The sequence below is a fragment of the Periplaneta americana genome, chromosome 4, assembly GCF_040183065.1.
Source record: "Periplaneta americana isolate PAMFEO1 chromosome 4, P.americana_PAMFEO1_priV1, whole genome shotgun sequence".
In the NCBI taxonomy this organism is placed as follows: Eukaryota; Metazoa; Arthropoda; class Insecta; order Blattodea; family Blattidae; genus Periplaneta; species Periplaneta americana.
In genome coordinates, this window is record NC_091120.1 from 120,245,487 (window position 1) to 120,258,918 (window position 13,432).

Sequence of the window (13,432 nt, forward strand, 5' to 3'; positions counted from 1 at the left end):
TCAATACCTAACCTATTGTTTACATCTCACGTTAGGTGAGTTCAATGCCTCCGTGCGGAACCTTGGGCATTGCGACGTTGCAAGTGTGCTTAAAATTTCGATGCTATTATTTAATTAACCGTACACTTAATCCCAAAATGTATAATAGATTTTTTTGTTTATTTTCATGTAATCTATTCCTTCTTTCAATGCGGAGAGTTTACAAAAGAACTATGGCGAGAGAACTGTTCTGTTTTTCATCTACCCTCTGTTAGTCTAAGTTGTTATAAAAAGAAGTTAGCTATTCATGTAGTACAGTCTCCAATGCATTGCCTAATTATCTTAAAGCTTTGAAGGACCATGAGAAAAAGTTTAGAACAGAATTAACAAAATTTCTACATATTCATACCTTCTACACACCTGATGAATTGTTTATGCTTGTAAATTGAATTATTGCACTTGATTTGAAATGTACAATTTTATATAGTTCATCTAAAATATGTTTTTATATTGTCTTAACCTGTTTACTATGTATTGTATATTTTTTTAGCTTAACTGATGAATTGTATATGCTATAAATTGAATAGTAGTCTGTATAGCTCAACTAATGGATTGTATATGCTGCAATTTGAATAGTGGTCTGTTTAACTCAGTTGATGAATTGTTTAAGCTTATAAATTGAATTATTCTACTTGATTTGAAATGTGCAATTTTATGTAGCTCAACTAAAATATGTTTTTATATTGACTTAATCTGTTTACTATGTATTGTATATTTTTGTTTAGCTTAACTGATGAATTGCATACGCTATAAATTGAATGGTGGTCTGCATAGCTCAACTGATGAAATGTATATGCTATAAATTGAATATGAGTCTGTATAATACAATTGATGATTTCTTTAAGCTTATGAATTGAATTAATCTACTTGATATGAATTGTACAATTTTATACAGCTTAACGAAAATATGCTTCTAATTTGAAGTAATTTGTTTACTATGTATTGTCTCCAGATATCGATCAAATTCCAGCAGAATTAATACAAGAGGGTGGAAGCGCATTATCTAGCGAAATTTATAAGCTTGTACTTGATATTTGGAAAAGGAAATTGTACCAGAACAAAAGAAGAAGTCCATAATTGTATCTATTTCTCAGAAAGGGGAGAAGACTAACTGTAGTAACTTTCGAGGTATATCACTTTTGTTGACGTCGTGCAAAACTTTGTCCAATATTCTTTTGAGAAAATTAACTCCATACGTAGATGAAATTATTGGGGATCATCAGTGCTGTGTTAGGCGTAATATATTGACTATTGATCAGATTTTTTGTATTCGACAGATATTGGAGAAAAAGTAGGAGTTTAAGGGTACAGTACATCAGTTATTCATAGATTTCAAAAAGGCATATCAATCGCTTAAGAGAGAAGTTTTCTATAACATTCTTATTTAATTTGGTATTCCCAAGAAACTAGTCCGATTAATTTAAATTTGCCTCAGTGAAACTTACAACAGAGTCCGGAGATCTACTATCACCTTTACTTTTTAACTTCGCTCTAGGATATGCCATTAGGGAAGTCCAGGATAACAGACAGGGTTTGGAATTGAACGGGTTACGTCAGCTTCTTGTCTGTGCGGATGACTGAATATGTTAGGAGAAAACCACAAACGATTAGGGAAAAGACGGAAATTTTATTTAAAGCCAGTAAAGAGATAGGTTTGGAAGTAAATTCCGGAAAGACAAAAAATATGATTATGTCTCGTGACCAGATTATTGTACGAAATGGAAATATAAAAATTGGAGATTTATCCTTCGAAGGGGTGGAAAAATTCAAATACTTGGGAGCAACAGTAACAAATATAAATGACACTCGGGAGAAAATTAAGCGCAGAATAAATATGGGAAATGCCTGTTATTATTCGGTTGAGAAGCTTTTGTTATCTAGTCTGCTGTCAAAAAATCTTAAAGTTATAATTTATAAAACAGTTACATTACCGGTAGTTCTGTATGGTTGTGAGACTTGGACTCTCACTTTGAGAGAGGAACAGAGATTAAGGGTGTTTGAGAATAAGGTTCTTAGGAAAATATTTGGAGCTAAGAGGGATGAAGTTACAGGAGAATGGAGAAAGTTACACAACGCAGAACTGCACGCATTGTACATAATTAGGAACATTAAATCCAACGTTTGAGATGGGCAGGGCACGTAGCATGTATGGGCGAATCAAGAAATGCATATAGAGTGTTAATTGGGAGGCCGGATGGAAAAAGCTCTTTGGGGAGGCCGAGATGTAGATGGGAGGATAATATTGAAATGAATTTGAGGGAGGTGGAATATGATGATAGAGACTGGATTAATCTTGCACAGCATAGGGACTGAGGGCGACAATGAACCTGCGAGTTCCTTGAAAGCCATTTGTAAGTAAGTAAGTATGTATTGTATCTATTTGTATAGTTTGTCTGATGAATTGTATATGCTTTTAAAATGAATAGTAGTCTGTATAGCTTAAGTGATTAATTGTACATGCTGTAAATTGAATAGTAGTTTGTATAGATCAATAATAATTGATGAAATTTATATGCTGTAAATTGAATAGTAGTCAGTATATCTCCACTGATGAATTGTTTATTATTATAAATTGAATTAATCTATATGATATGAATTGTAAAATTTTGTATAGCTTAACGAAAGTATGCTTTTAAATTGAATTAATCTGTTTACCTTGTATTGTATGTATTTATTTACACCGCCAGTGGGCAAGCACCCGGTGGCAGTGGTATACACAATATAAACAATACACAATAAAATGATAAGCAATACACAATAAAATTTACAATACACAATACAATTATACAATACACAATACAATTTTATACACAATACAATAAGAATACACAATACAATTTAACACAATAATAAAACATAAATATAAAACACCTAATTTTACAATACAACCTACATAATTATGTATAGGCCCTACATAAGTTTCAATAGTCTTTCACTTTACTCTCATCTCACTCACTGTAGTAGCACTATGACGCATTTCACTGATACTTTAGGACACATTTCACTGACACTCTAAAATACATTTCACTGACACTATAGAACACATTTCATTATCACATTATCACTGATCGGAACTATTCACTGCACTGTAACACCATAACTTCACTGATTGACCTCCCTTCACTGATACAACAGTTCAAATACGTCAAATAATTACACCCTTATGCATACTTATAAACAGTACTACATTTAAAATAAACATTTCAGTCTAAGGCCCTCTTACACGTCATTTTTAAATAATTTTCAATTCAAACCAAGGAAGTAACTCGTCAGGCTAAATAAATATATGTAACCTTAAAAAATTAAATGTTAAATGTCACCTTAATTTTAATTTGAACTTTATACACAACTTTTTAAGTTATTCTTGAATCTCCTTAAGGAAGGACAGCCCTCAAAGACCGCTGCAGGTAGATCATTTCAATCATTTATAGTTCTATTTAAAAATGAGAATTTACCTACATCCGTTTTCTGTTTCCTACATTTGATTTTAAAATCATGATCGTTCCAACATAGTACGTTGGCTCTTCTAACCGAGCCGTTATATCTACCCATGCTTTCTGACCTAGATGTGCTCTATACAATGATGTTATTCTTGTTTTCCTACGTCTGTTTTCCAAAGTTTCCCATTTAAGTTCTTTTATCGTATCGTTTCCATCTTCTCTTTTACCTTTAACAAATTTAGCTGCCCTATACTGGATTCTTTCTAAGGAATTTATCTGATACATTATACAGGGATCCCAACATGTAGCTTCGTATTCCATTAACGGTCGCACTAACGTTAGATATGTTATTTCCCTCGATTTGGGGCTAGCCTTTCTCAAGATTCTCATAATAAAGTGAAGTGCCCTCCATGCTTTACCCGTAACATTATCAACGTGCTCTCCCCAAGAAAGTTTGGAGTTTAAATACACTCCTAGGTATTTACAACATTGTTCTTGCGGAATTACAACACCACTGAATTCGTAATTAAGACTAGTTTCCTCTCGGGTTTTACAATATGTTATAGATTTACTTTTAGAATCATTTATTTTCATCCTAAGCATTAACGCCCAGTTATAAATTTTATTCAAGTCTGTTTGAATAGCATCTACATCTGAATTATTTCTAATCTTTCTATAGATAATGCAGTCGTCTGCAAATAGCCTCAAATTTGATGTAATATTCTGGAATAAGTCATTTACGTATATTATAATGAGTAATGGACCCAGAACGCTGCCCTGTGGCACCCCTGAACTTATATTTCCAATTTCCGATATTTCATGACCTACTCTAACTCTCTGGGTTCTACCTTTTAAGAATTCTTGGATCCATAGCACCACTCTTTTATCTATTCCTAGCCTATTTAACTTATCTATTAATATGTAATGTGGCATCAAATCAAATGCTTTCGAAAAATCAATCACAACTGCATCGATTCTTCCGCCTCTATCTACCTCTTTAGCTAGATCCTGAACCAGAGACGTAATTTGACTATCACATGAGAAGCCTTCCCTAAAACCATGCTGGCGGTTGTAAAACCAGTCTTTCGCATTTACAACATGACGAATATAATCCGATATCAAATGCTCCGTGACTTTACATACGACAGACGTAAGGCTAATCGGTCTGTAGTTTCCGACATCTGTATTTATTTATTTATTTATTTATTTATTTATTTATTTATTTATCTATTATTTTGCTAATATGTAACATAAATTATAAAATATGTAGAGAAACTTTAGCTCGCCCCTGAAAGAGTAGAACTCGTGCTCAGGGGCGGATTCCTGAATTGAAATTAATAATTATACAATACAATTATAATTAATAATTATACAATACAATTTGCAATTATAGTATATAAATTTAAATTTACAATTTTTCAATTTTTTATAAAATCCATACATAACTTTTTAAATTTAATACTAAAACTATTAGAATTGACAAGATTAGGATATTTAAATATAAATTTGTTATATATTCTTGGGCCTAAATTACTACTATGATTAAATACTGTAACAGTGTTGCATTTGTTTGGTTCAAACAATCTTAAAGAATTCATACCTTTTGTTTCATAACTATGAGAATACAATTCAAAATTATTTCGATTTTTATGTATGAATTTTATTAATACAATGTAATAAATTTGTGTTACGTTAAGTACATTAAAGTCTAAAAACAAATTTTGAGATGGAAAATCAATAGGTTTATGAAGACATATTTTAATTATTTTCTTCTGTAATAAATAAAGTGGATTAAAATTGGATTTAAATGAGCTACCCCATCCTATAATTCCATGCATAATTACCGATTGAAATAAAGTTGAATATTTTGCACGTAATAAACTTATTGACAAGTAATTCCTCAATAAAACATAATAATATACTATTTTACGTAATTTATTACAAAGGTAAATAATGTGTTGGTTCCATTTTAAATGATTATCGAAAATTATGCCTAAATACTTAACTTCAGAGGACTCTTTAATAATCGGACATTTACACTGTATAAGACAACAATCAGAATTATGTAATTTAATACTTAATATAGATGTAGGAGGTTTGTTACATTTTTCAGATAATGAGAATGGAATAATGATGGTTTTATTTTCGTTGATAGAAAGATAATTTATGTCAAACAATTTTTTTATTAATTGAAGTCCATTATTTGAATTATTATATGCATTATGCCAGGTTTTTCCACCAAAAAGTAAAACTGTGTCATCTGCATAAGAATAGTGAACACCATTGTATTGTTGTAAGTCAATTTTTAATAAGTCATTAATATATATTAAAAATAGAATAGGGCCTAGGTATACTTTGGGTGATGAATTTTATATGGTTTAAATTGAATAATAATCTGTATAGCTCTACTGATAAATTGTTTACGCTTGTAATTTGAAGTAATTTGCAGGATGTGTATTATCAATTTAGGTATATCTCAACTGATTGAATATTGTTTTATGCCTTTAAATTGAATTAACTTACTTCCTATGTATTATATTTTGTAGCTCACAAGCAAATATTCTGGTGGGGGCAAATAAAAAAAGTTATTTTTTCTTTCACCATGCTAATAATGTCAAAAGAAGTGCGTATACAAATTTTGGCCATTCGACCGCAATTACCAGGGCCGTAAAAATAAATTCACCAGGGTCCGTTAACAGAAATGAAACACGATTTCACTGGAAAAATTTATTTGAACAAACAAAGCAATTGTTGAGGTATTTTTCAACATATTCCCCACTGGAATTGAGATACTGTATTTGTCATATCATGGGATCGACAGAGAGGTGCAGACGGCTGTCAAACGCTGGTTCCGATTCCAGGCGGCTGACTTCTACGACACAAGGATACAAAAATTGATCCCATGGTATGACAAATGTCTCAATTTCATTGGAGGATATGTTCACAGATAGCGCAGCAATTGCTTAATCTGTTTCAATAAATCTTTCCATGCAATTGTGCTTTTCTTCTGTAAACGAACCCATGGAATTCACTTTCTGGACGACCTCGTAATTGCGGTTGGTGGCCAAAATTTGTAAAAGCTCTTCTTTTGACATGATTAACATGGTGGAGGAAAAAAAATTAACTTTTTTATCTGCCCCCATCAAAATGTTTGCTTGTCAGCTGATGAATAATCCTTTAGGTTTGTAAATTCAATAAACTGATTGGCTATGCACTGTATATTTTTAGTAGAGCCATCAATGCAGTTCAGTCGGTAGAATCGGTGGCCTGCTGATTCGGAGCTGCCCTCAGGCTTGGGTTGGATCCCCCATTTGTTCTGATTAATTGGTTTCTTCCGAGGTTTTCCCAGCTGTGGGACTGATGCCGGGTAGTTTATGGCGAGTCCTCGGCCCCACTTCACTTCACCCCCTTTGGTCAGATTACCTAGATGGTTTTTATCCGAGGTTTTCCCCAACAATAAGGTAAATGCCATGTAGTCTGTCGGCGATTCCTCGGGCTCACTACATCTCGCAAAAAATTGTAAAAGTTGAAATTGAAATTGTAAAAGAATTGTAAAAATTGTAATTGTAATTTTGTAAAATTGTGACTTGTTCCACATCTTAAAGCTTCATTGCTACTGTAAGATCTATGAAATATAATAAATGATGAGAGAGAAAAAAAGTTTTAGGAAAGCTATTAATTTTTTCTGTACCTTCTTTCTATTTTCGCAAAACTGTGAAACAGTATTATAAATGATCGCTGAAGACCATAATCTTCAGCTATATAAATACAGTTTTATAGATTATAATACCTAAATCATTACATAATAATTACTAATGTTCATAAGTTGTTGCCTAAATAAAATTTTAAATTGTGACGTGCAATATAACTGAAAATTCATTTTTATTTAATTGTAGCCAACTTGTTCCATTACCGAAATGCTGTCCAAATGGAAACAAAATCTTTATGGGAAGGCTGACCGATACAGAACCGTCGCACTTTTTCCTCAATGCAGCTCTGAAATTCCTTTTCATGGTCATCGATGCCACTCAAAAAGCGGAAGGACCATTTCCTGGAATTGTCTGTATTTATGATATGCAGGGTGTCGCCTTTAGTCACCTGACCAGAGTCAATCTCATGACCGTGAAGAAATATTTTATCTATGTTCAGGTATGTTTATCATTTGTATTTGTAACGTTTTTATTACTCTACTAGCTGAAAGTACCCGGCGTTGCCCGGGTTGTCCTTTTTGCTTCTTATTTTTAATTAAACTGGTTGTTAGACTTTTCCGAAATCTCAGAAACTCAGTTATAGACAACCAAAACTAATTGTCTTTACTAAGATTTCCTCGTCCATAAAGTTGAAATCTTTACATAGTATTATTAACATGAATAATGATCTTCTTAGCCAAATGCCTGAAAGGAATAACTCAATTTAAAACAACTGTAGGTCAGACAGCGAAAGAAAACATTTCATCGCGTGCCATACGTTCAAATGTTTTAAAATTTGTATGTATGTATGTATGAATGTATGTATGTATGTATGTATGTATGTATGTATGTATGTATGTATGTATGTATGTATGTATGTATGTATGTATGTATGTATGTATGTATGTATATGTGTGTGTGTTTGTTTATCTATTTTGGCGTAGTTAAGACCGTCAGATCGTCTCTTTCAATCACCAGAACAGAAATACAAATAAAATAACAGAAAAATTGAACTATAAATAAAATAAAACCAAACGAAAATATATACAGGATACAGCCAGACAAACTTTAAATGAGTTAGCATTGCTTTGAATTTCATTCTCCATTCTCTATTAAGTACCCTGGCCTCTCCTACAGCTCTCGTCCAATCTTTCTTGTCCGCAGCACACCTCCAGCATTGCCTTGAACTTCAGCAAAACCAAAACGCACCTCTAGGCCACTTAACGTTAACTTAGTGTTCTACAGACCTCACATTTTATCTCTGCCGGTCCGTGACTGTTCAATTTCAAATGGCTTATTTTAGTCGTGGGACTCAACGTGTTAAAAATCATTACCTTTTTGCCGTCTCCGTTCCTCCTCACCGCAAACGTGACGTTGCACTGAAGCAGAGATAAAATCTGTATATTGATCTATGCTGTGCTGACATACATTTCACGTAACTTCATGTGTGTTTATGCTTTCACTTAAATGTCAGAGACAACTAACGATGAACAGTGAATTCCCTTGTTCCCAGTCTGAACCCGTTGGGGTGTCATCGCGAGCCAAAACTTCTCTCTGTATCGGTCGTATCAAGGAATCATTACACATATATATATATATATATATATATATATATATATATATATATATATATATATATGTATATATATAATATATATACGTAAGTAATTTAATTTATATTGGAATATTTCTTTTACACCTTGATCGCTGTACGCCCGCTTATATAATACTTAATAATTTTTTTTTTAATTTATGACTGGAGAAATTGTATCTCACAAATTCAGAACATATTAATTGTATTATTTTTATACACATAATACAGATAAAATATAAACTCGCAAAAAGTCATTTTTAACATAAATACTGTGACAGCCAAATCGAGGCTCGATCACGCGTCCCGCAGAGGGCGGGGCGCACGAGAAAACGCGTCGAAGAGTGCTGCAGCCGCTAGGGTCTGGAGGGGCGCGACGTAAGAGGAGCGATGGCACTCTAGTCCGCGGCAGAGAGGGAGGAGTAAAGCAGCTGGTGACTGAGGAGAGAAATCCAGAGAAGCCTAGATAGGCACCATCTTCTGGAAATTTCGAGCTATCGTACTTTCTCGTAACTATGGTGTGGTTATAAATTACGACACGCGAGTGAACTTGAGTAGTGTTGTTATAGTCACTGGACAGCAATCCAACCAGTCTTGTGTAGCAGTGAAGCCAGCTTCGAGACCGAAGTTCTACTTGAGTTGTGTCCGTAATTGTGGAGCCGGAAGTCCTGAGTTTGAGTGTAGTGGACCGCAGTTCGGGACCTCAGTTCGAAGTTCAGCGGATTGTCTCTGAAGGTTTGGGGTTCGAGATACTGTGAACTCGAGTGACTGAGCTAGAAGAACTAGCGAAGGCAAACGAACTGTGAACTGAGAATCGACAGTTCTGATTTGTAAATAGTGCTTTGTGAACATTAGTTAAAATTAACAGTTCATTGTTGCTCTCAATAATCCAAGTAAATTGTCATTGTCATGTGGAGTGCAAATCCCATTGTTGACTGGAGTAGAATTAAATTGTAGAAAGTGATTATTATTGTTGCTTTGAATAAAAGTTACATTGTCGAGTTGGAATAAATTTACAAGTGGTGTCAGAAGTGGGATATTGTTGACACAATGGAGATCCTACAGCAGGTCCTGGAAGCCATCAAAGAAATTAACAGACATATCAGTGAGGTGAAGAACGACATATGCGACGTAAAACAGAAATGAAGAACGACATCAGTGAGGTGAAGAACGATATAAGTGAAGTTAAGGCGGACATGAAAAGTGACATAAGTGGAGTGAATAAGGACGTCACTATGCGGATTGGTAGCGTTTCAGCCCAAGTAGATGGAATTGTTACCATTGTGAAAGACGAACTTAAAGCCGATTTTGACAGACTAAATGAGAATTTTGCAACTATAAACGAGACAGTAGCCGAATTGAGACAGGACGTAGACCAGTTTGACAGCAAAATTCGCGCTCTCGAGCACCGTCAAGAGCTGACGAGTGTGTTAATGGACCAAGGTGCTGAAGGAAACAAGCACATGCGTTGGTGGATCGCCAGGCTAAAGAATAGAAACAGATAATTGCCGAGGAAGTTCAACGGGCCGTGGAAAGATCGGCGACAGAATTGAGGACCTCACATAGTGGCCCTGGGGAACCATCACCTTCAGCCAGACATTCGAACGTCAAGACGCCAATGTTCGACGGCATGACGTCTTGGGCGATATTCCGTCTCCAGTTCGCGGCCATCGGAGAGGACAATAGGTGGACGCCGGTAGAGAAAACTACTCAGCTGCTGGCCGCGCTTCAGGGACAGGCGTCGGAGATTCTTCACAGCGTTCCAGAAGATGGGACAGCCGCTGAGATAATGGGGGCCTTGGAGGGACGTTATGGTGACCATCTACTTGCGGCAGCATTTAGGACCCAACTAAAAACGAGAGTCCAACAGTCAGGCGAGTCCCTACAAGAATTTGCAATGGCGGTGGAACAACTGGCCCATAGGGCCCTCAGGGCCTACCTACTGACTTCATCGCAGGAGAGCCGGCATACACTTTCGACAGCGGAGTTCGAGACCCCGAAATCAGACAACAGCTACTCTTCGCAGAGCATCGTATCATCAACTCAGCTATGGTGGCGGCCCTCAGGATGGAGGCAGCAAAGTTGAGGGAGAAAGTCTCGGCTTCGCACCGGATTAGGAGCGTCGCGGTGGCCGACGGCGAGGAACGTCAACCGAAGTCACCCGAGCGACGGAGACGAGGAGTGCCCACCTGCTGGTCCTGCGGGGAATCTGGACAACTAAGGCGGTACTGTGACCAATCTGGTCACAAACAGGAAAACTAAAAGGGGCCGATGCGATGAGGGGCACGTCGGCGCCGTCATTACCGTCCCCTCGGCTGATCATGAAGACGATTAACAGAATATGCGACGATGGGCTGATTGCAGACGGATGGATAAGAGGCCGCCCATGCAGAGTACTGGTAGACACCGGGGCGTCGCTCACAATTGTCAGACCGGAAGTCGTCCGTGGCCTACCTGGGAGGACACCGCTGCGTCGATATGAGCTACTTACTGCCTAAGGCAAGAGCCTGCCCATCCTAAAAGAGGTTTTCCTGCATATGACATTGAAAATGGGAGATTGGAGATGTGGGTTTTCGTCGCCAACATCACTGAAGACGTCATCCTGGGACTCGACGCCATGCGGATCTTCGATGCAACGGTGGACGTCCGGCGCCGTATCCTTCGGTTTGGTCAGGATGAAGTGTTCCTGAGGGACGTCGAAGACCAACCCATGGCCAGCAGACTCACTTTGGAGAATCAAGTGACAATCCCAGCAGGCTGCGAGATGGTGGTGACGGCAAGACTGGACGGACAATCTAAGAGAAACATGCTCCTCGATTCGCAGACAACTCCGATAGATGGTGTTTATGTGGCCAGATTCCTACTCCCGAACCAGAAGGTGGTACCGGTGAGGGTCCTGAATGTCACCAAAAGGGACAAGGAGGTGCCTAGTGGAACTGTACTAGGTAGCCTCGAGCCGGTGGTGTCTGTGACGTCTCTGGCAGATAACCAGGAGTTTCACAGACCACGTCCAGATCTAGACCCATCACTGAAAGAGCTAGCTCGAGAATTGGCTGAGAATTTAAGCAAAGGAGAAAAAAGACAAGTCCACGATCTACTGACAGAATTTCAGGACGTGTTCAGTCTGTCAGAAAAACGACTACGGGAGAACGGAGAATGTTCAGCACCGCATCGACACCGGAAATGTTCGCCCTATCAGACAACCTCCTTGACGCGTCCCTCTAGCTAAGCAGAGGAAGATTGACAGCCAAATGGAGGGCATGAAACCAAGAGGGGCCATAGAGGAATTGGACAGCCCTTGGTCATCACCGGTAGTGCTGGTGCGTTTCTGCGTGGACTACAGAAGACTGAATGACGTCACCAAGAAGGACTGCTTTCCCCTTCCACGAATTGACGACACCTTGGACAACCTGGCCGGAGCAGAGTGGTTCTCGACGTTGGATCTCAAGTCAGGATACTAGCAGGTGGCGCTACATCATGAGGACAAGGAGGAAACGGCATTCTCTACAGGCCAAGGACTATGGTAGTTCACCGTTATGCCGTTCGGCCTCTGCAACGCCCCGGCTACATTCCAGAGACTAATGGAGTCCGTAATGAGAGGCGTGACGTACGACACTTGTTTACTCAACCTTGATGATGTGATCGTGGTCGGCAAGACTTTGGGTGAACATATGTCGAACCTGAGAAAAGTGTTCGAGAGACTGCGACAAGCCAGGCTGAAGTTGAACCCGAAGAAATATCATCTGTTCCAGAAGAAGGTCAGCTACCTGGGGCACGTAGTGGGGACCAACGGAGTGGCCACGGACCCGGAGAAGCTACAAGAAGTCAGGATGGCCGCGACCGAGGGACAAGCAGGAGCTGCGCCGCTTTCTCGGCCTCTGCACTTATTACAGAAAGTTCGTAGCTGGGTACGCCAACATCGCTAAGCCTCTAACCCAGCTGACCGAGGAGAAACGACAATTCCAATGTACGGAGGAGGCGGAGTTATCCTTCCAGTCACTGTAAGAGGCGCTCTGCACTGCTCCTGTACTGGGATCCCCATCCCTGGAAGGAAGTTCACGCTCGACATGGACACCAGCAACGTAGGCATCGGCGGAGTACTCTCTCAGGAGCAGGACGGGCAAGAGAGGGTAATTGCCTACTTCAGCCAAATACTACCCAAGGCTGAGAGAAACTACTGTGTAACACGTAGAGAACTTCTTGGCATTGTGAGAGCCCTGAAGCATTTACACAAGTTTTTGCATGGCCAGGACTTCCATCTGAGGACAGACCATTCTGCACTCACCTGGCTATTGGGCTTCAAGAATCTGGAGGGGTAGACCGCCCGTTGGGTTCAACGTCTACAGGAATACAACTTCACCTCCGAACACCGCCAAGGAAAGAAACATTCCAACGCTGATGCCTTATCATGACTCCCGTGCCCGGATGGATGCAAACACTGCCTGAAAGTAGAAGAGCGAGATGGCGACCACGCAGTCCGAGCAATTGCCGCCCAGCCGAGCCCAGGATGGGAAAACGCCGCCATAAGGAGGAAGCAGCTGGAGGACCCAAACATTGGACAGCTACTGCGTGATGTGGAGACCGGCCAGAAACCTGTGTGCGCTGATATCGCCAACCGTAGCACCACTTACAAGACCTACTGGGGCCAGTGGGAATCTTTCACTGTCAAGGAC

The 13,432-nt window shown here is 38.6% G+C and overlaps 1 protein-coding gene and 1 long non-coding RNA gene across 2 annotated transcripts in view; both read left to right on the forward strand.

The window, feature by feature from the left end:
- The window catches only part of LOC138698157 (uncharacterized), a 257,059-nt gene that overhangs the window by 32,986 nt on the left and 210,641 nt on the right, over positions 1-13,432 (forward strand). The window lies entirely within an intron of this gene.
- LOC138698758 (alpha-tocopherol transfer protein-like) overlaps positions 7,491-13,432 on the forward strand; it is a 72,407-nt gene continuing 66,465 nt past the window's right edge. The window contains exon 1 of the mRNA XM_069824985.1: positions 7,491-7,628. Coding sequence (XP_069681086.1) covers positions 7,491-7,628 — 138 coding nt within the window. The remainder of the gene's footprint in view (positions 7,629-13,432) is intronic.